This window comes from Leuciscus leuciscus (genome assembly GCF_965113295.1).
Source record: "Leuciscus leuciscus genome assembly, chromosome: 4".
Classification (NCBI taxonomy): Eukaryota; Metazoa; Chordata; class Actinopteri; order Cypriniformes; family Leuciscidae; genus Leuciscus; species Leuciscus leuciscus.
In genome coordinates, this window is record NC_138728.1 from 13,645,800 (window position 1) to 13,670,705 (window position 24,906).

Below are 24,906 nucleotides of genomic sequence, written 5' to 3' on the forward strand. Positions count from 1 at the left end.
ATTATTTTGGGTACTGTTGAAAAAACAAAAATGAATCGAAAGAAATAGTCATGTTCGATTAGCTAACTTTACCCTCTCTTTGTGCCTGTAGCTACAGCTGTTTAGTAGTTTATTTGTTGACTTTTGGTTATGACGGTAATCTCAGGGATATAACCACTGAATATGGTGTCTTCCCAAACTTACACTTTCTCAGAATATGACTCATGACCTCAACATTGTTTTGAACTGAAAATCAGAAAAGCCTCAGGCTGATACTAGAAAAAGAGAAGTGGGAATTTTATACGCTCCTGCCATCCCCCTAAAAACCCCAAAAGCAAAGAGACAAACCCATTTGCCTATAAAGAACAGTTTGTTTAAAAGGACACAATGAACAGTACAGTCCCTTTATTCAAAGTCCAGCAAAGGATCTCCAGACCACGGCATGCAAGAAGACAGCTGACCATCCCAGCCATCCTGGGACCTCGCAGAACACAGGGTGAGGAGGAGCAGCGGGTTCACATGGGACATGACCTAATACAGGGGGGTAAAACTAGGTTTTAGAAGGGGAGGGTATTATATGATCATGTCTGGGCAAGTCGACCGCAGACACACTTGTCATGCAGACCAGCAAGAGGTTAAATTTCAGTTTAGGGATTATAATATCAGACACTCTCCCAGAATTTGTATTTGCTTAGCATGGACTAGACAGTCAGCCAAAGAGCCAGTCAGCATTGCACAAATGATATCACGACAAAATCAATATGAATCGTAATCTTAAAAGCCATTAGTACTAGTAGAACATAACTTGAATACACGGGGACACACTCGCCTGTGAAAGCTGAGAAATGGAAAGTAAACATTTGTGCTGTGACATTTATGGCCCATGGCAGGACTCAAGTGATCTGAGAGTAGAAGCTCTCGCGAGAGACGCGTGAAGTCCTACTGAACGAATGTGTTTATGTTTCCATTACGCACAGAACAGACGCGATCAACGAGTCGGGCAACAGCGGCCTCTTGTGCTCATCTTAAATGTTTTTAAACATCCACGACGAGACAATGCACTATCCTCGCGATTACGTGATATGATCAAGGGGTTTCATTAACCCTTTCCAAGGGACCTTCTAATATAAGGGTGTTTATAGACTTGTTTATCGCAAGGTCGCAGACATTACATCAAGCATAAACACATGTGTAGGCCTAATAAACACATCCGAAACAAACATACTTTATTGTATGTTCAGTCAAGTTGTAATTGTATTGAATTATGCAGAACATGAGAATTATTTTTAATTTAAGATACAAACTTTGTTTTTAACAAATCTATCATTTAAAAAAAAAAAAAGTGATTTCAAACTAAAATGTCATCACAAACTGCAATTAATAATTAACTACATAATTTAATTAATTATATTTTTAAACTAATATATAAATTTCATTAAATAAACGGTAACACTTTAATGTAAACAAATGAGACCTTATTGTAGGCTAATGTATTAACTAACATTGAGCAATACATGTGTTACAGCATTTATTAATAGTTAAAAACTGTCATTCATTGTTAGTCCATGTTAGTTCACAGTGCATTAATGTTAACAGCCTACATTTATAATCTATTAATATTAAAATTAAGATTGATTAATACTGTAGAAGTATTGTTTATTAATATTTCATTTTAACTAATGAAACCTTATTGTAAATGTCACCCAAAAAAAAAAAAAAAATTCTATATGAACCTGACCTGGAGCTAGTGTATGTAAACATCAAAGGGACTTCTAGTTTAATAGAAACACCCATAAAGGAAGCTATGCATCTGTAAAGATAAATTTATACGGAGATTAGCTATAATGAAAACCACATTACAAGAATCATAAGATTAAATAACCGTAGACGTGGAAACCAAAAAAAAACACAAAAAAAACATCAGAACATGTCAAAACATACAAACCTGTCAGCATTCTGACACCCTCTGATGCATATTGTAAGCTTACTTTCATTAAAAACTCACATTTGAACAGAAAACCTGTTTAACCTGGGTTTTTACCCCCTTCTCGTTATAAAGACTGCTTTTGCCATAAGTCACAAATCTGAAAGTTGTCAAACTGAGTGCAAGAAGCAACTTCAGGAGATGAAAATTAGCAGAAGCCCAAGTTCTGTGAGACTGGTTTTAATAGAGGTAAACATCCCACACTATCTGCATTGATACTAACCTAAACAGCTAGACCAGCTGCAAACTTAAACCGCATTCACAGCTTTACTTGATGCACAAATGAAGCCATCACAGAAGTGAACTGCACATTTTTATTTCAGGCACAAGAGGGAGCAATTTTGGCCTAAACGCCTTCTCGGCGGAGTCAGTGTTCAACAGATTCACTCACAGTATTCCACAGACAAACACGCAGATTAGCACACATACACCCAAAACCCCAACAAGGCCACCAAGTCATTTTAAAGTGCTCAACATGTCAAGTATTACCAGAAAAAAAAAATCCTCCATTCTTGCAAAGCGATGTGTTTGTTCAACGACCCAAAAAACAGAAAGGCACCATGTTGCAGACTTTTGTATGGCTGGGAAACCTCTCTCTCTCTTTCTCTCATCTAAAGTGAACAGGTGAGAATACAGGGCCATCTAACAAGCACCAGAAGACGTTTCTGAATGTTAGGATTTCAGTTTAGTGCACACTAAATGCAGCTACTTTGGGTTACGGGTTTGTGTACCCAAGTACACAGTAAAGACTTTCAAAACACTGAAAGAAAAAAGTATATTAAATAATGATAATAATCAAATAAAAAGAACAACCCAGGTAAACCCATGTAAACGTTCACCAGCAAAACATCTTACATTAGCTTTAACACTGACTTTTGTACTATTGAACATCTTTCAAACATGCAGTTGCACCATGCGTAACCAAAAGCGCAATAAAGTGCAGAGTAGCTTTCAAAGAACATCCAAAATGCCCCATCCTCCCTTTTTGTGCCCATTTAGAGATAGATGTTCAGTCCTGGTACAGCAAGAAACCAGAGAATGTGCTGTACTTCCAGCTGCTGCCGTAGATGGCGCCGCGGTGAAGCCGCAGCCACACCTGGTCACCCTGGAACAGCTGGAGGACAGCGTGATTGCTGGCGGTCTCGTGGTCCGGAGCGCCGTCATTGGCATACGCGGACACCATCACCTCTTCGTTGCGCATGAGGTTGATGTACAGGGGAACGCTGATGGCAAGCTTCAGGATGTGGAAGATGAAGACGTAAGTGCCGGCAGCGGGACAGGTGAAACGGCCGCTGGTCGTGTCGAACATTTCGCCGAGGTTGGTGTGCAGCAGCTCAAAGGCGATCGGCTGGTCCAGAGTGCCAGGGGCGAAGTTGACCGCACGGGCGGCGGAGAAAGCCACGCGGAGTTGGTTGAGCGGGTACACATGTACGGGCATCATAGTGTGCGGGCCCTGGGGTGTGATGGGCACTTCCATTGGCGGGATGGAGAGAGTGTCACTGATTCCTGAGTCGTGCGGATACGCACCCTCCCGGTCTGGGCTGCTCACCTGAGAAGAGTCACTCCAACCAGCTAAAAGAGGGGAAGAGACAAAGACAGACCATCACTTTGATCTATTATAATCTATAAGTTACTCTTAAAAGTAATGCATTAAAACAATTACACCCTAAAAAAAAAAAAACACATAGAAAGTAATGCATTAAAAAGTTACTCTTTTTTTGGGCTTTACACCCAAAAAAAAACACATAGAAAGTAATGCATTGCGTTACTTTTTCCTCACCAGGGCTGGGCTTGCGAAAAAAAAATTTTTTTTAATTATTATTTGAAAAACTCAGATTTTGTTGTAAATATAAAATGAATGCTTTCCTTTACTATTTACTTGAAAGTAATTGGATTACATAGCTCACATTACTTTACCCCCAACACTGTTCCTCACATCTTAACTTTTGAACAGGGACCATTTTTAAAATGAAAGTATCAGTTTTAAATATAATTTTTTACAAAATACCAGTATGGGAGATTGCTCATACCATTGCTCCTTTGAGTAGCTGAGCCTCCACCTCGTTTGAAGCTCTGCTGATACCCGTTTTCCTATTGGTAAAACAAGTCACAACTGACCCAATATAATATATAAATCTAAAATATTACCTACAACACAATGAAAAAATGAATTAATTTAGCTGTTTATATAACAAATGGCATTAGTAATGCTGACCTCTAACATACAAACTATAATGGCTTAAACACAAAAATAAATAAGATAAAGTAAACTAAAAGCAGAAAATATTATAAAATACCTACAGCACAAAATAAATATAAAATGTACTGGTTTGTTCTTAATACAACTAATATGCTACATATACATACTCTAGACACATAAATGGCAGATCCAGGGTCTCTGTGTGTCTGGGATATGAAGCCCCCTCCTGGAGAACGCATATTCACTCTGTAGGCCTCATAACCACCTGGAAATCAGTCAGAAGGAAAGAAATATGCAGGTTTTAAACTATTAATCCAGGTCTGCTCCAAATTGCAAAGATAACAAATAGTATAGTAAATGGTATATAAAGTTTGTGCAAGAACAAGAGAATTCATGCATTGGCTCTGTGTTAAAATTTAGAACAGAAAATACACCACCATTAAGTGATCTGCACACCATACAAAAAAAAAAAGAGGAAAAAAAAGAAAGCCTAACATAGAGTGAAGAGACCGAGGAAGAGACAGGTACCTCTGTAGCCACCGGGTGATCTGTATGAGTGACCCAAACCCCTGCCTGCACGCGTCATACCTCTCGCTGTACCGCGGGGGTAACAGGACTGACTCAGACGAGACTGTGGCTGAGGGGTAGAGAACGCGTGACCAGCTGTACTGACCGGACACTCCAGCTGGTACTGGCCTTCTGCAAAAACGCATGATTAGAGACAAAATCTAACAGTCTGAGAGTGTGTGTGAGAGCGTGACTAATCTGTAGGTCATGTTTTACCAATCTGTAGGTCATCTTCAGGCAGGTTGAGTTCAGGTGGCGTCTGGGTGCTTGCGGTGGAATAACTCTGGGTTTTGGCTGACGTGTAACTCAGATGCAGAGACTCAGAGAACCCACTCTCATCTGACTTCATCCCCGAGCTCTCACTGATTGGCAAAGATGCCACGTTAAACACCTGATGAGGAGAGGAGAGGCTTCAGATAGGATGTTTTGCATTAAATAAAATGGAACTGATGTTAGGGACATCTGAAGCATATGGAGACAAACAACATGCTCACAGAATGGATGTTGTGGAAGTTGTTTTCTGCACTGATGGATCGGTGACTAGGTGGTGTAGTAAATGTCTGCGCAACCACAGAGGTTGATGATACTCCATTGCATAACATCTGCTTTCCTGCCTGACACATACAAAAAATAAAGTCAATCCCAAACAAGGTTTTAAAAGCACTGGATAGTCATTTCCATGGCACCATATGACATCTCCAGTCATTTATATTTCCACTTGTAAACACTCAGCCACAAAGTCTTCCAAATCTCCTGAGCTCAGGGTTAGAAACTTTTAAAATCACTTTCTTGCAAGGCTGCAAATTTAAAGGGTAACTCCCGCCAAAATGCAACCCTAGGGTATTTTTGTTAATCTACCCAAGGCAAACTTTCAGTTAAAAGCATAATTAGAATGGAAACGCCACTTTTAAGTTTGACCATATTTTCGTTTTCGGTTAAATTGACTTTTGAATGGGAGTGCTTGGTGCTCAAGTTCATGTGTAGAGCCCCTGGTGATACATCAGCAAAGTTTCATGTTGTGTCGAACCTTCTTAGCGTTTTAAAAACAGCGATTTTTGATGCTATCATAGAAGTGCCCCAAGCACTCCCATTCAAAAGGCAATTTGACCAAAACGAAAATATGGTCAAACTTAAGTGGCGTTTCCATTCTAATTATGCTTTTACACGAGAGTTTGCCTCGGGTAGATTAACAAAAAGACCCTAGGTTGCATTTTGTCTGAAACAGATAATTACCATAGACAGTATGGATAATTACCTTAGAGTTTAAAAATATTTATTTGGCCAAGTAAGGAAATTAGGCACCACAACATTAGTGTACAGTATAAAAACTGCCATTCATTTTGAGATTTGGTAAAGATTAGACTATTGGTACTTTAAAGATTAACTGTGATTAAAGATTAACTGTGATTAAAGATTAAAGTGAGCATTAGAGGAAGGCTAAATAAATCTAAACGTAAAAATAGTGGAAATGAGAACATGAAATATCCAAATCAAATGTACGCAACTAAAACCTCTAAATAACATTTTTAAACCTCAAATTTTAACCTTCAAATCTCAAATCAACAACAAAAATCCCCAGTTCAATCTCTGTAGGGTTTAGGACCGCTCCATTTAGCATGAATGAGAATTATTTGTCCGTGAAGTTCTTACCTGTACAGTGCTTTGATTTTCTAGAGGGACTGAGATGGAGGATCCTCTGCGGTACAGTGGAGGAGAGGTGAAGCCCTCACTTTGCTTCTAACAAACAACAGATACCATTATAGCATATTTAAGATTACAAGCCTACTTTTTGGCATCTTACATTCAATAACTGTACCATCACAAAAAAAAATCTTTACATGTGGCTTATCTTCATGGTGTAGATCTAGGTCAGAATTGGTAATAGAACGGTCTCCATTTGACAGACAGCCTTTACCCTCTCCAGACAGCAGAATCTGTAAAGGAGTGCTCTACGATCACAACATGTCATATGTGGTCAGTCACAGAAAATGCTGACCTCATGTTTTTATTGTTATACACAAATCAAGCTCTCATATCAAGACAAACATGCTCACCAGCTGGGACGGAGGCAGACTATCTGATGGGCTTTTTGTCAGTTCCCTTTGTGCTGCATGTTAAAAGCAGCAGACTATCAATATCAGTTTAACACCATCCTAATCTTAATGTGTAACTTAAAGGGATAGTTCACCCAAAAATTAAAAACCTGTCATTTATTACTCTCCCTCATGCCTAAATCCATTCATCATTTAAAACGACCAAATCTCTTCAGAAAATTTGGACTAAACCACTATTCATATGGATTCTTTTTAAGATCTCTTTATGAACATTTTGAAGTGTCAAAATGTCAGTCGCGTAGCTGTCAATGGAGAGACAGAGAGCTGTCAGATTTCCGCAAAAAGATCTTCATTTGTGTTCCGAAGTCTTACGGGTTTGGAACGACATGAGGGTGAGTAATGACAGAATTTACATTTTTGGGAGGGCTGTCTCTTCAATATGGAGCGCTCATGTACCAAGAGGAGTAGAGCAGTCTGGAGATGGATGGCATCTCTTTGCACGACTGTTTACAGGTGAAGTTTCTCCATCCAGATGAGACTCCTGCGAACAGAATAGAGGAAAAGTCTCTGAACACTTAGTTTCTAAAAGATCTTTTCAACAAAAATGGGAAAATTTTATTAAGTATTGTTGCGTTTTAATAAAAAAAAAATCCCCTTTAATGCATGCCTGCATGAAGCTGAATGAACCAGAGATCTGGTCCATCAGAGTCTCCAGCTGCTGTTTACGCTGAACAGGGTCTTGCGGTAACGGAGATGGAGAGCTAAAGACTTCCACAGCGACAGGAGTCTGAGTATAAAGCATAAAAAAAATTATTAAATTGCTTTGAAACAAATGAGTTTATGGATCTAAACTCACCGATTTGGAGTCCTGCTCCACCTTGGTCTTCTTTTGACGTTTCTAGAAGACAACACACATGTGAAGAGTTAGAAAAATGACCTTGTTACATATCAAACGGTTGCCCAACTGAGCTAATTGCCAACATGGAGGATCAGTCGTGCAAGCAGCAACTTTTAATGGGTTTTAAAACTACAGTGCGCAGAGCCCTAGGTGACCTTAGGGGTCCATACAATAAGAAAAAAATCCTCACAATTTAAAAAAAAAATTGCACTTTAAATTACATTATTTAAAAAATTATATTTGGATATGGTGAGGTAAACAGTTATTTTCCAGATATTTTAATCATTTGTTCTGGCTGTATTTCCATTTCTCTTTCAGTATAATACTTGGGAGTCCCCCATTAATATTAAAATGAAAAGTAAATAAAAATGTTCACCTCCTTGGGGTCAACTGTGGGTCTCTTCAGGATGTCTGTAGTCTTAGGAATCAATCCTGCTGCCCCTTTCCATGGCTTCCGTATAGGGGACTGAGAGGATACAGGAGGATCAGAAAGCTCCATTTCCCATGAGTCCGGTGGCTCCCTTTGCTTCATAGCCAAAAACTCATCCTTCCAGCTACGGGGCGAAGCCTTCTCATCCGGTCTATGCTCAGCGACGTTCGTTTCAGGTAGGTATCGTCTGTTAAGAAACTGGCATCATTCAGAAGTTACTGACTTGCTTGTGTTTCTCCAAAACATAGTTTATAGCGTTGAAGACTTAAGGATCAGGGTCACTTGTTTTTACCTCTTTGGGAGGCACTTCTTTTGAGCTCAGCTTCACCAGTGCTAAAACACAGAAATATAAATGGCATGTATTAGAGTAAAAGAATGGCTGCTGAAATTATTTAAAACTGGATGTTAAATTTGAATAAATCTCACTGGAGAGGTTACAAGGCTTGGATGGAGGGTCAGCCTTTACGGCCTCAGTCTTCTCTGGACTGTCAACTTTAGGAAGTGGTACGTGGTCAAAAAAGCCACAGTCCACTAGCTGAAGTAGCTTCTCCTTCATGTGCTTATCTGTGGAAAGACGGCAGCGCTCGGATTCAAAACATTTTGACTTTGTGCCCTCACAGCCCTATTAGCAAGTCTCAAACACCCCTTCATCCACACAAATATAAAAAAGGTTATTTTTGCTGAATTACACATACAGAACACAAAATATGCCTTGAAATAAATACATTTACCACTATTAATGGTAAAAAATTAATATAATTAATAATTAATTATATATTATAGTAATTAATATATATTATAGTATTTAATAAATTATAGTAATTTATTAATTACTATAATTTTAAGTAATTAATAAATTAAAGGGCATACATTGCACATATATATATATATATATATATATATATATATATATATATATATATATATATATATATATATATATTTTTTTTTTTTTTTTTTATATTTTTTTTTTATATATATATTAGTGCAATGTATGCCCTTTAATTTATTAATTACTTTATACCAGTGACTATTTATATAAAAATAAATCACTAGTATAAACAATTGGTAACAAAAACACTTAAAATTATAGATTATAAATATAAAAAATTATATATACTATACAATAATAAAAGAGGAAAAAAAACATCCTGGCTCATTAGATAACACCATCAAATTAATTTGGCGATCAGAGAATGAGCTAGAAACTCACATGTCGAGCCAGCAACTGGTCTGTCTTTCCCTTCCAGCAGCTCAGCGTAAACAATAGCAGCCTGTTCCATCTGATCCTCTAAACTAGAGCAGGAAACAACAGGAAGACCATGTCACATCAACAGGCTGAATAGACACCAAATACAGTACTGTGATAGCTCTTGTATCATCCTGAAGTTTTTTGTTTTGTTTACTGTACATTATCCCACTATTACACACCTGGCTCATAAAATCAATATTTTTATACACACAATATACATTAAACACTTTTATATGAAAACGATTTTAGTGGTACAACAGACATAGACAATGTTGGAAATCAGTCCCCAATTATAAAGTTTAGTACTACACTTGATCACAGAATGTTGTGTTTGTCCAATCAGAATCAAGAATCCAAGAGAGCCATGCACAAATGACAAGCACTTTGTAATGAAATCAAATGTGTATAAACAAAATACAAAAACGTCGACTATAGAGCTAATGGCATTATCAGGTGTAGCACAAACCTCATCTTATGGTCTCGTTTGCATCCCAATAATGATGCCAGATCCAGTAAATTCTCCGTATCCCGTGTGGTCAGGTGACGGGAATGTTGTCTGGCGTTGCAGAAGTTCCTCCGGACGTCCTCTCTCTGCAGACTGTGGAGGACGTATTGCACCTGGAGAATCAAGCTCAGACGCTTCCTCTCTTGTTCGATCCTCATGATCTTCTCTTGGCGAACCACCTTCCGCTGAGCCTTCAACAACTACGGCGGAGAGCATCAGAAGATCCAGTGAACCATTCAGCACAATTCCATTCTGCTCAGAACTTTACAAATGCATAAGCCTTACATCTTGTGTGAGGGCACTAATGGTCTTCTGGAGCTCTTTGGCAAATGTAAGATTGTGGACAACCTCCTCGTACTTCGCCACAGCATCCTGCAACGTTACCATACATCAGGGATCTTGAAACAAGCCCCATTTCCCAAAATGCACAACATAAAAAAACAAACGATTACCAGTTGGTCTTGATTCAGTTTTTCCCCCTTTTCCAGCCTCTCATTGTAGCTTTCCAGTTTCAGCTATTGAAAAAACAAAACAAAAAACACATTTTGACAAGTCAGAGGGTCATTTGATGCTCTACGAGTAAAACAAAACCAATTCCATCAGACTACAATAAAACTCATTCTTTCATGCCATTTCTGCTCAAATAACAATTAAGGTACCTTCTTTTTCTCAATGTTACGGATCTTGTGCTTGAGGCAGATGAGGCCGTCCTCGATGTACTTCTCGTAGCCGTAGTAGGTGGTCGCGGCCGGGTTAAGGGCGAGCTGGAGGGCGGTGAGCACTCGAGGGGACCCGGATTTAGGGCTGTCCTGGTCATCATCCTTCTCCACGGTCAACGTCTCTATAGTCCGAGATGGTGACAGCTGAACCATGATCTTAGTCTCTCTGATAGACAGGGGAATGAATAGAAAGGTCACACTATTATTGTGGAAATAAAAAGACAGGCTCTTACATGTTCAGAATGGAATAGTAGATTACTTCCTACTGAATAATGTACAGTATACTATATACACACCTTTATATTGCCCTAGCAATACATGTCACCAACAACACAGTGGTCATAAACTTTATACTGACACCTATTGGTATGAACGAAGAATCACACAAACTCAGTTTATTTGATAATATGGGGTCATGTGATCTCAACATTCATCTATAAACTTTAAAACTTTCCACGGCACAAAAAGGCACTTTATTTAGCAAAAAGGTTCTTCAGAATATTAAAATATTCTTTACACTAAGAAAAAAAAAAAAATTCTATGGCATCACTGCAAAAACAACACCTTTGGAACAGTATTTTAAAAGCGTGTGGATATGATGACCATAATGGGGCAACCTTCATAAATAAACTTTAAGGCCACCAATAATGGGGTCTTATGTAGCCTAATTAATTATGTATAATTTGTATGTATAATCAGATTATGTGTAAATTCCTCAGTGTTATTTTAGTATCATTGAGATACTAGCCTACTATAGTTTTAGTTAATGAAAATAAGAAAATGATTTAATTCATTTTTAGTGAACAACCCAATTAAAAAAAATATGTAAAGAAACTTTTAATGTATAATACCTCTTCCATGCCCGTGCTACACAAACTTGCTTTGCCTTTAAAAGCATGTATATAGTGCCATATAAATGTATCCTTGTTTATCATGCAAGGAGTTCAGTAACCCAATGACAATACTGAAAAAGGAAATATCAGCAGACATATTGAGAAGTTATGCACGAAAAGCACTGTTTGATAACTGCATTATAAGCTAAACTCTGCCCATGTGTCTGGACATTCGCCAGTGCTCACCAACCATGACATGGCGTTTACATGATAGACTGACAAATGCAACGACAAAAGGCGAATCACCCACGGAAATGCACTATGCAAAACCGTAATCATTTACAGTCAGCCATTTACAAATATTCAATAGAACGTCAAATGCAATTCTGGCGTTCATAAGCATAGGTTATGCATCCAGCATACCACCAAATCAAGCTACAATAACTTGCATTTCAAAAAGAGCAGCTGCAATATTGTAAAACGCAACTTTTAAAGCATTTATCCGACACGAGTTTGATGCTTTCCAGAATAATCCTCCCCCAAACAGCATCGACGGGGTGCCACCACCCAAAATGACCGCGCAGAGAACGCAAATAAGTTGCTAGAGGACGAATAAAAGCACAGATATGCATGTGACAACATAACGCGCAGATATCTCACCGACCTCATGCGTCTCTGCCGGTGTGTGAGTTTGTTTGCTGCGATTCAGATCGTTAGGATGACTAGGGTGGGAAGGCAGCTCATTTAGAGTCAAAAGCAAATGAGATAGCCTTTCGGTGAGCTGGAGGAAAGACGAAATAAAGCGGTGGGTTAAACAGAGAGGACAGACAGCAGCAGCCTCTCACCTTTTTATGCCCTCAGAGAAGAGGAAACCCATCAGCTGGAGGAGCAATCATGACGTCACACAGCCAAACACACACACACACACACACACACACACACACAGACAGTCCCCTCGCGCAACCTCAGCACTCTCTCACCTATCATCTATCTATCTATCTATCTATCTATCTATCTATCTATCTATCTATCTGAGATTGTTTACTTGACTTCCCTTCATGCTCTAGAATGGGTTCAAATATTGATATTTATGGTGTGTCACCATTTCAAATATCATCATGTAAGGGACAGACATTTGATGTTAAAAAAGTGTTAATTTAATGTTTGGGGTCGGTTATTCTCTCTTCAAGGCTGCATTTATTTGATCACAAATACAGTAAAAACAGTATTATTGTAAAAGAGTATTACAACTTAAAAATGTTTCCTGTTTTAAAATGTATTTTATGTCAAAGTTGAATTGTCAGCATCATTACTCCAGTCTTCAGTGTCACATGATCCTTCAGGATTCATTCTAATATGCTGATCCAGTGCTCAAGAAATATTTCTTATTATTATCTGTTTATTTTATGTCTTATTTATTATTATTATTATTATCATACACTTTTGATTAATTCAATGCATCCATGCTGAATGAAAATATTAATTTCTTCTTACTGACCCATAACAGTATGTATTTCATCATGCAGTTCATGTATTACCTGAACCCACAACCTTTGTGTTGCAAACACCATTCTCTATAGCCATTGTTACCCTGTCTAGCTTATTTAATGTTATTTATTGGTATGATCTAACTATAGTTTTTGTATAAACAGCATGGCACGAACAATGCCAAGGTCATGGGTTCACTTCCCAAGGAATGCATGAGTTAGTAAAATGTCTTGAACGCAGTGTAAAAGTTGCTTTTAAAGCATCTGCCAAATGTATACATATATACACCAATGCACACAACAAGTGTAACCATCACAAGTTACATTTATTGAGGAACAAGTAAAAAGTACAATATGTAAAAAAATACAAAACCTGCTTCATATATCTCTAATAATGTGAATACAAAGTGCATAGCTACCATACATGCCTGTAGCACTACAACTAAAGGACTAGGCTATAAGGAAAGGTATGTGGGCATTAGACACCCTCAAACTAAAGTATAAAAATAATCAAATAAAACTGTTGTACTTAGCATACACACGCAAACATGTTTTTACAGCTATCCAGTCCTGAAGTTCTCCATAACTTTTAGTGAATCTCAGCCTACTATCTGTGACATGTGTAAAAGCATTTTCAGTCCATATTGCAGTGTTGTTAGGACAGACAGGTCGGTCCTACGACAAATTCTGATGAGACTTAAAAAGAAAAAGACCACAAAACAAATAAATATGAAATAAATAAGACAAAAGCGTATTCATCATAACCGTTGTTCAGTCTTACACATCTTATATTTACAAATAATGCCGTCATAGAGATGACACGATAGAAACCCCATATAGGTGCTTCAGCTGAAAGGATGTTACCACAAATACAGTCATACATGTCATTCCATGATATGGCATATTCACACTAAAGCCACAAGCTGCCACCATCAAAATACCCATTTCAAAACTGAGCAGATATTAAATAGATTACCCAGAGGGAGAAATTAAAATTAATGTGCAATTGAGTGTTTTGTGTGAAACAAATGAACTCTCTAGCGCCACCCCTTGGAATTCAACAGAAGTATGTGTGCATCAAAGTAATTTGTACAATCCAAGACAGAAATCACAAATAATAATAATAATAATAATAATAATAATAAAAATTGACAGGACAGGCATATTGGACCATAGGGGAAAACTATAAGGGAATACTATGAAATATAGTATGAATACTCCTTATATGAAAGCTTATTACAGACTAGTAATTTATAATGAAAATGTACAAGCTGACGTTGATTTAGCTTTTTAGTATTTTGAAAAGAGTTTTCCCTGGAACATATGAACAAAAACATATAAAACCAAAAACGATCAGATCATGTGCTCAAATCTTTCATGACACACACACACACACACACACACACACACACACACACACACACACACACACACACACACACAAAGCAGTATCTGTCATTGAACACTATTTACAAAAGGCAGAGAGGGAGAGAGGAAGGGATATGAACACATCTATATACGATGACAGTATAAATAGCTAAATGTTGGGCTTTTTGGCTCTGAGCGAGACAATATTGAAAATATCCAATTCTAAAAAACATTTGAAGACAATTAAATCCCTGTCATAATTAAACGTCACTGTCATCTCAAAGTTGAAGTCAAACTCTGATTTAATTTTTGTTCTTTTCTTGCATTTATCTACAAAAATATATATTGGGACCGTCTCAAAATTTGCCCAACTTATTGCAAAACAAAATTAAAAATCTCCTTAGAAGGCCATGCAAAATTCATGCAGGTTTTTACCAAGACAATATTTTCCTTAGCGTTCATGCTCGACACTGATCTTTCCCAAAACCCTAAAATCTACACTTTTGGATATTTACATTAGTCCGCTGAATACAAGAGTGTTGATAACCAGGCATAATTTTTGGCTGGCCGTGCCCAGTCTGCTTCAGCACCGTAGAGATGCTGTCTGAGGAACAGTAAAACACTAGGCGTTGAGTTTGATGCCCATTAGTGGCTAAAACCTGCACTGAAATCAGGGTTTAAAAGTGACCATAAACTGCCATCATTTATTCACCTTCACATCATTCACTTTTTTTACATTAAACACAAAAATTTGATTTTTTGAAGAATATCCTGCAAAATGTTTTGCAAGTGAATGGGGACTGGCAGCATCAATCTTCAAACTGCACCATAAAAGTTCCACGTCTGTCAAAAGTCATATGGACTAAATTTAATCGCTGACATATGGCTTTAAAAGACTTGGAATACAACAAACAAGTACATTTTTAAGATATTACTTTGGTGCTTTTTGTCATTTTGGAGTTGGACAACAATTTTTTAAGTACAATCAACTTGGATGTTTAAGTCATTGCAACTTAAATTACATTAAACTGACTTAAAAAATGAGTTGAATCTTTGATAACTTAAAAAAAAAGTTGCTTAACTTATTTTGATGAGTTAAAGCAATGTAAAAACATATGTTGTCATAACTTATTAATCATATTATAATTTTTACAGTGAACCCTAGTGCCCATTCACTTCCATTATATGGAATAAAGCAGCCAGATGTTCTTCAAAAAAAAAAATGTTTTTTTTACTTTTGGTGTCCCATGCAAAAAAGGAAAGAAATTTAAATGGGTTTGAAACTACAGAGCTCCTAAAGGTACATGGTGATGGGAAAAAAAATGAGAAGGGAGGAAAAATTATATGTTAATGCTTTTGTGTTCTCACAAATCATTTAAGTTCTTTGCGAGTGAAAGTGACATTTTTCAGGGGAACGCAAAAGTTTTGTGAGCAAACGCAAAGTTTCACGGGGGGGAACGCAAATTTTTGCAAGTGAATTCAAAAGCATTGAAATATAATTTTCCTCCCATCTCATATTTTTCCATCACCATGTCCCTTTAGGTGCTCCATATGAAACAACATGAGGGTGAATGACAGATTCTTTTTTACATTTTGAGGTGTCCTGTCCCATTAACTACAAACCAAGAGGGGGAACAAACAGAGCAGGCCTTAAAAATAAAGACATAAATAAATATATAAAAGGCAAAGATCAGAAGCTTCCCTAAATAATGGCTATATCCCAGCTGGAATGGTGGAATATCCTAAATACTGTACACTAACTGCAGACACAGTCACCCCAGAGGAAGGGCACAATGGTGCTCAAGGGTAGAAAAGTGACAGCGTAGGATTGTGGTCGCTGTCCAAGTCTATTCTCTACATTTCTATGCATGATATATGTAGATCCAGCATTCTGTGTTTGAGTGAGATAGCAAAAAAAAGCAAACTCATTTTCCCTGATCTACAAAAAAAGAAGGGGTGAACTGGAATAGCGTGGTACCAGGCTCTGAAAAACAAGGAAGGTTTTCAGTCAGTTTGATAAATAAAGGTTGCTTCGACTGCAAAGGAAATGAAAGAGACACATTCTCAACAAGGAGGAAAAAAAAACAGGAAAAGACAAACAAGGATCCAGCTGCTCGTGAATCGAAGGCAATCCGAGAGAACGTCTTTGAGAGTGTCTGAGGGGCAACGCTACGCCTCTGACTCTCGAAGGCTTCTTGAGAATGCCAATTCAGTACCCTGGGAAAGTGGCATCACCACTCCTCATCCACTTCCTGTTCCATTTTTATTTGGGAAGAGGAGTGCGGTTGATTAGACGAGAGAATTTCTTGACTGCTCTGCACCTCCTCTTTCTCAAGGTCTCTGTCCTCGTCTTCCTCTTCTTCCTCCTCCTCCTCTTCTTCTTCTTCTTCCTCCTCCTCCTGCTCTTGCTCCTGTTTTTTCTGACAGCAGGGCTTGTAAAGATGTGGGTCAATCAGAACCTCCCCGAAGCGACCTTTATAGATGATGCCACAACATACCCGCTGCCTAGAGAGATTTGAAAAAACGCTCGTGTCATTTAAAAGTATTCGTTCTGATGAAGATTGAAAGGTCAAACTTATAAATCATACCTCTTCCAGTATGTCAGGTCCAGGAAGGAAAAGACTGGAGAGCGGGCGGAGCCAGGAGTCAGCTCCGAGTCAGAACCCTCGTCTGATTGGTTACTGTAGCTGGGCGACTGGGCGGGGCTGGCGCTGGAGGTGGTGCTGTGAGCGTCTGAATCTGTTAACAAAGACATTTTTCATCAGGAACATGCCAAGAGCAATTTCATGTTTTGTTAAATTTAGTTTTGCGATTCGGTACTCACTGTGTCTCTTCAGCTCCTTCTGAACCCTGCTGATCTGGTTCGGTCTGATCCGTCTAGACAGGGATTTGACTTTCTTTGACTTCACTGTAGTTTTCAGACTTGGTCCCCCTCGTGCATCAACCACCTGATAACAATTGATGTTAAGAATAACAATCTCCATATAGTGATTGGAATGTAATATTTATTTCATTTTCATATAATTATTTTAGTTATAAACAAAACAATAAATATATTTATATTAATATGTGTTTTAGGAATTAGATTATATGTCAGGTTCATATTTATTTATTTATTTATTTATTTATTTAATCATGTTTTATCAGTTCATTATTTTATTGTCATAATATTTATATTATAGTGTTTATAAACAAAACAATAAATGCATTTATATTAATTTGTGTTTCACGTTTTATCTTATTCATGCAAATTATATTATATTACTTATAAGCAAAACAATAAATATATATTTAATCATATATAAATGTACAATAAATACATAGTGCCTACTTTTTTAGGCATTTTGTTATTTTATAGACTATTTTAGATTGTATGTTATTTATTTATTTTATTAAATTTTATTATAGATCAGGTTTATAATTGTTTAATTTATTTAATTATTGTCATATAATTTATATTATACTGGTTAAAATAAATCTAAAAAAACAATAAATACATTTATTTTAATTTGTGTTTTAGGTATTATTATAACATACATATACATATATGTATATATTTTTTTCATATATAAAAACACATGTATGTATGTATATATAGTTCTAACAAAAAAAAAATCTATATTTATTATTTTTATTATCGTTAAGATCACCTACAACAGTTTCATCAGTGGACCAAACATGATTACATTATCTTATTTTTCATATATCATATTAACTGCATTAGATTTCATTTGTAATCATTAGAATCAGACTGAATACTTTGATTAATACAATGTAGCTAATTATTATTAATACTATTACATCTGTTCAAATACACATTTGTGCATGTAGAAAATTGTTTAAATATGTGTCATCCTGAGGATGTGGGCTTCACCAACTAATTCCCATTTCTTCCCAAGGTTTCATCCTCATCTACTTTATAATCTTATAGGGAGTTGCCACTCAGAGGGGATTCAGTGAAAAGCTCCTTTGGAACAATATGGTTCGAAAATGGATTTGAAAAGACTCAGTGTGATAAACAAGAGTGAGTGTGACTTCGCTTCACTTACATGATTCCAGTTCTTCTTGGAACCGACGGGAAGCTTCTTCCAGCGTTTTACCAGCAGGACACAGGCGTTGCAGATTTCACCAGAGCGAGTCTCGCCTAAACTGTAGAAGCATCCCATTGTTATATCATTGGCAGCGTGCGTATGGAAATCATCGAAGCTTGTGCATTATTTCCTCTACATTCTAAAATAAACTAAAAGAAAAGGTCTGATCGCTTGACTAGAGACATAATATAAATCCTGTACTTACTGTAATTTCACCAGGCAGATGTTAATATCATGTTAATACAAATGAACCACACACACACACAATAGAGATATATTACTCACCCAAAGCAGCTCTGAAAGTCTCTCTCATAGCGTTTGCTGTCAGTGAAACGAGAGCTGGAGGATTTCGCCCTGCAGATGCAGCATCCATCAAGGCTGCGGTACATCTTCGGCTTATGAAAGCCAAACATCTGTGACACAAGAAAAACAACTCTCTTTCTGGTACTTCTGCTGATTCACAATGATCTAACACACGTTTAAACACACTGGCTGCACTAGTAGTCCCATAGTCCAAACAAAGTTACTGTTATGGTCCTTATAATTGGTTATTATCAATGATGAAAACAGTTTTTGCTGCTTAATATTTTTGTGGAAACCGTGATACCTTTTTTTTCTCACGTATCCAAAATGTTTGAATGCTAGTGTATCGCGGTTTTCCACTAAAATATTAAGTATCAAATAAATATTAATATTAAACATTGATAATAACAAATGTTTCACCAAATCAGCATATTTCTCAAAGATCATGTGATAGTTAAGAATAATGACTGCTATAATAATAAAACATTTACTAATAATTACAATAAACATACTTTGTAATTTTATTTATATTATGATGCAAGTTTATATTAAATCTGGAAATATTTGGAATAAAATTTAATAGTTAAAATAAAATTGTCAAGTCATGGAAATAATGGTTAAAAATTACACAAATTAATATGAAAATATTGTAACTGCTTATTGTTGTCTTGTTTTTATCATAGTATTGTCATAATTTCTGTACACAGATTTTATATATTTATACACACGTGTACATATTACTTTATACATATAAAGTAAATTTATTATAAGTGTTATTAAATGTAGTTATTACAGCTGTATAGTATACTGTATTTGTTCTGAGTGCATGCATAGACCTACATAATAGAATATTCTGTTACAGAGAGAGAGAGAAAGAGAGAGAGAGAGAGAGAGAGACATATGAAATATGGGTTATCATCAGTCATCATCGCGTCAATGGGATAAGAGCTTAATGGACCGAGTGCTCCTGCTCTGTCTTATATAACCTCGTGCTGATGATGGAGCCGGACAACAACAGTGGCCTCGCGCATCGACAGATCGGTGTTAGCAGCGGTGCCTTCACGAGGCATCATATTCATACAGTATAACTGGGTCATTACAGAGGAAGCATCTGTCCAAACCGTTGTATTTTTATTTAAATAAATAAATTAATATATAATTGAGAGAGAGAGAGAGAGAGAGAGAGAGAGAGAGAGAGAGAGAGAGAGAGAGAGAGAGAGAGAGACTAACAGCCTGAGCTCTGTACAGTGTGTGAGAGTTGAACCGCGCTTCTGTATTCTGCCTCTGCTCTGACGCAATTCAACATGGCAACGCGTTTGAGAGGAGAAGAGGGGCAGAAAATGGGGGCAAGAAAGTAATGCCATGCCGTCACGGAAACCACGATCAAAAGTGCCATTAACATATAAGTGTGTCATCTAAAGTTATCCAGATAACATCGAACGGACATTATCAATGTTTCGCGGTGTTTAAATGTACAAGCGCGCGCACTGCAGTGAAATGGTGCGTGTGTCCCGCCGTATTCATTCACCGCCCACCAGCTCGCGCGGAAGCATGGCACGCCACACGGCACCTTTAAACACACATTCAGCATGTTTTCACCGCAGTTTCACTGATAAACGACCCTGCTCTGTACGAGCAACTAATTCGCGCACTTTCTTTGATGCCAGTTGTGCTCAAAGAAGAAGAACGGTTGGATTTAGTCGAACTGTTCGACCGCTGCTCTTTGTTTTCCGCGCGACTCTGCGTCAGTGGCTCGTGCGACTCCATGCTTCGCGCTCGAGACTGTAAACACATGCGTCCAACAACTTCGCTGAAGAGCATTGAGCGCAACAAAACACGCATTTGCATGTGTATTTCCTTAATAGGACAACTTAGTACACTTTTAAACAATCCAGAATGCTAAAATTAAATATCGATTTTATAAGCTCCACGTTTAAATGCGCCAGTGACACCGCCTCCATCTCACATTAAACGAATCTCTTACAGTAGCAGAGCTCTAACCGCTACATTAACGCTGAGCTCGGTGAGTTAGTAAAGCAGAAGTTTGAAAATGTTGTTGATGAGCTTGTGAAAATGCGGGTTTGTTTTGAAGCACACCCACCAACAGCGGAGCAAGAGACCACACGCAGTCAGACGGATAGTTCAGCATCGCAAGTTCAAAACGAGTAGAACAACTAAACTTGTTTTAATGAATGCATGCAACACCAAATACACATATATTTGAGAGTGCATGTCACTACTGTAGTTTTATATAGGCTTTTAACCAGACTACGAATGCAAATTGTTTATTTTAAAATGCAACATTGGCCGTTTCTGTCAAAATACTCATCTATGACGCATTTTTGGTTTGTGTCTGTTCTGACTAGTGAAATAAAAATCAACTCTGGCTTCAAATAAATCAATTCTGTTATCAAACACTTAACAGCGATCATCAGGAAAGGATGCGAGCGCCCTAAAATGTGATGCGCTGTATAGGCAGCATGTAAACACTAAACTTACCGCACGCTTTAATACTAGAGCAAAAAAATGTACAACAATTCCAGCAAGCTTCAAAAGTGATCGCACTGTTACATTTCTGATGAACGCGACAGCTTTCACCCGGGCATCGCACTGTCACACAACTTCTTAAGGCGGCCTTACGAAAGGCGAATTATGACATCTTCTGCACACATATAAACTGTTAAATAACTTTTACGAAAAAGACCTTTATTCTTACCTCGACTTGGATCAGTTGAAGTCAAACCACACAGCGAAATCCAAGAGTTACAGGCGTTACACATTTAACAATGCGCCACTCGTTACTGTCTCACTTTCCGTCTGAGTATAGTAAAATGTTTACGCATGCGCGGATGTCCATCCACCATTTTCTGAATTTCTTCAATCAACCTCATTTGCATACGCTGCTGACGTTTGACTGCGTCTGCATTCTATTGCCCATATAAGGGAAAGAAAATTACGCGGGAAACGTGGGCGGGTCCGGTTGCTAGGGCAGCAGCCAGTGCGCTGAGATCCCGGTGGGCGGAGTTACGCTCTACTACTACGAGGACAGCAGATGTCGGAACAAACGCAGCAGCAGCACATCCTTCTTCTCGCTCTGTGACGGTGTCCGTCAGCCATGAGCACATGTCGGCAGCTTCGTCTGCGATATATTCATCATGAAAGTTGTTCGAGGTAGTCTTTTTTTATGGGCCCGCTGCAGAATAATTAAATAGACTTAAGGAGCTAAGCGAATAGACCAACATTCACCAATATTTTGATCAGTTTTGGGGGAGAAAAAAACGTTAATTCCCTCAAGCAGGAGAGCTGGTTTCGTTTGTAACTCGTGTTTTTCCCCCTCGAAATTTCATGTAATATTCCTTCATTTCATTTACTTGCAACACATTAGTTTAGAAAATGATTTGTATACTTAAACTGTCAGTTATTCTTAACTGGATAGTTCACTCAAAAATAAAGATTCTCTCATCATTTACTCACCCTCAAGTGGTTCCAAACCTGTATGATTTTCTTTGTGGAACACAGACAAAATGAAACATTTTGAAGAATGTGGGTAAACCATAGGCTACAATTGGCCCCATTGACTTTCCATAGTATTTTTTTCCTCATCTAAGTATGGTTTACCCATATTCTTCCAAATATCTTGTGTTCAACAGAAAAAAATTAATGCATACAGGTTTGGAACAACTTGAGGGAGAGCAAATGATGACAGAATTTTCATTTTTTGGGTGAACAGAGAGTGTTGTTAATCTATCCCACTGTATGGCTTATAATACAAACAGAAAACATGAACAATTTGAATTATGTGCATTAATAAGTATAAATCAGTCAAATTTCAAATTTACATTAATCCCAACTTTTTTTCTTGAGTTATTATATTAATCACAATCACTCCCTGCTCTCCCCAACAGCAAAACCTCAGGTTTCTACTATAAAAACACTTATTTGATTCCTATGAGCCAAGTGCTGAACATTTGTTTCACAGATGCCATCAGCATGTCCCGGCCTAAACTAAAAATAACATTCCATGAAGAATGACTCTTCATAGAGGAATGTTCTCTGGGACCTGAGTGTTGTCCTGGAATACCATGCGTGTCTAAATGTCCTGTGCACACACACACACACACACACACACACACACACACACACACACACACACAGTTCAAAGTTCCGAGAGGACACAAATATGGACATAAGGAGCTATTTTAATGAGTTGCTTCACAAATATAAACATGATAGTGGAACCCACTCATTTTACACAGGGAACTTTTCATAATATGATTGATGTTTAGAAGCATTTCGTACAGGGGAGAAAAAAAACTAAACATTAACCAGTATGGAATGAGACCGAAAGGATTTAGAGGAACATTTACAGCAACAGTGCTTCTCCAAGATCTAAAACGCCGCATGCATCAGCACTGCAAACATGGACAGTTCCTGCAGTTTCCTCATCAATCCAGCCAGAGGATTCTGGGATTTCAGCAACTTCCGGGGCCTAAAACTAAGTCGACCTTTACACAAGATGGACGTTCCATTCTATACAAAGTCTGAACACATCATAAAGTTGATTTGCTAAAATAAATAAATGATACAGTGTCAGTTTACTGCATAATTCACCCCAAGATTTAGTTAATCTAAAATCAGTGTCACGAAAGTTTCGTTTGAAAATAAATACATACAAATGATCCGAGTCATTCTAAAAAGAAAGAAAGAAAATACACAGGTTGATGTACTACAGATGTCTTAGATTAAATGCTGAGAGTCTTAAAAAAACAAAACTTCAGGTAACATTAAGTTGTAACTCATCCTGTAACAAATGCATTTATTCTACTACTAGATTTCTCTCAGCATGGATTCCGGATTAAAACTGAGTCTGAGGCATAAAAGAACAAACATAACTGGTTATTTAAGGACAATACTTCTTAATTTCTAAGCAACGTGCAAGTAATGCAGTAATTAAACATGGATTTACAAAACAATGCTGCATTTAGACCTTCAATTAGTGATAAATACTAGGGTTTACACTTTATATTTAAAGCACCCCACAAGTAACTGTAATATTTAAGATTTGAGAGATTTTAACTGCGACTAAAGTTAATGGCAAAAAAAAAGAAAGAAAAAAAAGAGGCTTGTTATTGCTTTCCAGGTCTGATTTCCAGTGTTTCTTTCTTAAACATAAAAAAATTCAAACATGATACTTAAGTATCTAAGAATGAAGTTAATACTCATTGGCAAAATAAACATCTTCCCAAAGTGTTCATCTGATAAACCAGCCACACACTCGCACACAATTCTATCACACAAACTATAAACACATCTTGTAACATACAGCGATTCACATCATGTTGGAATGTCCTTTTTCTCTGAAAATTCATTTGACAGGCTTTTAACCAAGAGAATGTTTCAAATCGACACCCTCAAGTTCAGACTATCCAGTCAAGAATCTTTCTTTAAAACTGACAGCCAATCAGCACATGGATAGCATCAGTTTAAACACACAGACATCGATTTACTGATTAGTCATTGTGAGCACTTGATGTCTGAATTCCTCAAGTATAGTAGTTATTGAGTGTGTCGGACATATATTCTGTCAGAACTAAGGCTCCTCAGCAGTTCAACTGTTCTTGACATACTTTGCAAAAAAAACAGTGCTTCCTACAGTGCTTTCCAGAGAGACGGCACATGATACGAAGCAGAAACGCTAGCGGATACGCCCGTTGCTCGCGGACAGATGTTTGGAAATGACCACAGGTTTAAAAGCAAAATCCACAGGGGAAAAAAAGTGAGTCTTCTAAAAAAGAAAAAAAAGTCATCAACACTTTCAGTTAGAAAGAGCACAACTCCATATACTGCTACAAAACACGCTTCTGAAGTTCAGAGTTCATTTCTTTGGGGGGTGCAGGAGACAGTCAGGTTGAAAGAAGCTTTGATAAGTCCTCAGTTCTTCCCAGGTCAGCAAACGCACAAGGCAGAGTAACTTGTAGAGCCGCTTTGGCCCTGAGGGTGGCAGCAGAGAGGGGGAGCAGTCTGAATTTGAGCTCAGTATGTGGAATTACAGCTCAACGCTTTTCGTAAAGGAGGTCTCCAGCGTGATGGGAAAGTCATTGAGCGTTTCCAGGACACCGACGAGAGAGCTGACGGTGAGCTTGTCTCGAAGTAACGCGTTCTCCTCGTACATGCGTGTGTTGATGGGGCATTCGGCCAGCAGAGGGAGCCACTGGGGCAATAACCGGTCTCTGTGA

General features: G+C 37.7%; 3 protein-coding genes across 11 annotated transcripts in view; all 3 read right to left on the minus strand.

Moving 5' to 3' along the window:
- Nucleotides 1-1,322: 1,322 nt before the first annotated feature.
- Nucleotides 1,323-12,670, minus strand: caprin2 (caprin family member 2). 5 transcript variants are annotated; one of them, XM_082166934.1, is made up of 21 exons: nt 12,267-12,670; nt 10,529-10,754; nt 10,322-10,384; nt 10,155-10,241; nt 9,831-10,069; nt 9,326-9,408; nt 8,539-8,676; nt 8,405-8,445; nt 8,059-8,310; nt 7,641-7,682; nt 7,452-7,571; nt 7,241-7,325; nt 6,785-6,837; nt 6,569-6,679; nt 6,381-6,467; nt 5,225-5,344; nt 4,947-5,121; nt 4,752-4,862; nt 4,331-4,428; nt 3,994-4,054; nt 1,323-3,535 (listed from the first exon to the last, which is right to left on the minus strand). In XM_082166934.1, exons 1-21 carry the CDS (start codon nt 12,296-12,298, stop codon nt 2,973-2,975), a joined length of 2,787 nt encoding a protein of 928 aa, XP_082023060.1. In that variant the 5' UTR covers nt 12,299-12,670; the 3' UTR covers nt 1,323-2,972. The 5 variants fall into 5 exon arrangements, with proteins under 5 accessions (XP_082023060.1, XP_082023057.1, XP_082023056.1 ...); XM_082166931.1 differs by having other exon boundaries at nt 4,692-4,862; nt 6,569-6,664; nt 12,267-12,668; XM_082166930.1 differs by having other exon boundaries at nt 4,692-4,862; nt 12,267-12,668.
- Nucleotides 12,671-13,215: 545 nt separating this feature from the next.
- sinhcaf (SIN3-HDAC complex associated factor) lies at nt 13,216-21,545 on the minus strand. The gene is made up of 6 exons (XM_082166935.1): nt 21,387-21,545; nt 18,653-18,780; nt 18,326-18,425; nt 17,101-17,224; nt 16,865-17,015; nt 13,216-16,781 (listed from the first exon to the last, which is right to left on the minus strand). Exons 2-6 carry the CDS (start codon nt 18,778-18,780, stop codon nt 16,508-16,510), a joined length of 777 nt encoding a protein of 258 aa, XP_082023061.1. The 5' UTR covers nt 21,387-21,545; the 3' UTR covers nt 13,216-16,507.
- A 1,306-nt stretch (nt 21,546-22,851) lies between these two features.
- The window catches only part of dennd5b (DENN/MADD domain containing 5B), a 37,076-nt gene continuing 35,021 nt past the window's right edge, over nt 22,852-24,906 (minus strand). For all 5 annotated transcript variants that reach the window (XM_082166929.1, XM_082166927.1, XM_082166926.1 and 2 more), the window contains one exon: nt 22,852-24,900. In XM_082166929.1, the coding sequence (XP_082023055.1) occupies nt 24,717-24,900 (184 nt within the window). In that variant the 3' untranslated portion in view covers nt 22,852-24,716. The remainder of the gene's footprint in view (nt 24,901-24,906) is intronic.

Excerpts from the sequence above, each read along its gene's own strand:
- caprin2 (XM_082166930.1), bottom strand. The coding sequence starts at position 12,298 with ATGGGTTTCCTCTTCTCTGAGGGCATAAAAAG. Across the intron at positions 10,755-12,266 it reads TTCTCTGAGGGCATAAAAAG|AGAGACTAAGATCATGGTTC; the intron begins GTGAGAGGCTGC and ends CCTGTCTATCAG. Across the intron at positions 4,055-4,330 it reads CTGCCATTTATGTGTCTAGA|GAAAACGGGTATCAGCAGAG; the intron begins GTATGTATATGT and ends TTTTACCAATAG.
- sinhcaf (XM_082166935.1), bottom strand. The coding sequence starts at position 18,780 with ATGTTTGGCTTTCATAAGCCGAAGATGTACCGCAGCCTTGATGGATGC. Across the intron at positions 17,016-17,100 it reads GAAGGAGCTGAAGAGACACA|ATTCAGACGCTCACAGCACC; the intron begins GTGAGTACCGAA and ends CTTTGTTAACAG. Across the intron at positions 16,782-16,864 it reads GACCTGACATACTGGAAGAG|GCAGCGGGTATGTTGTGGCA; the intron begins GTATGATTTATA and ends AAATCTCTCTAG.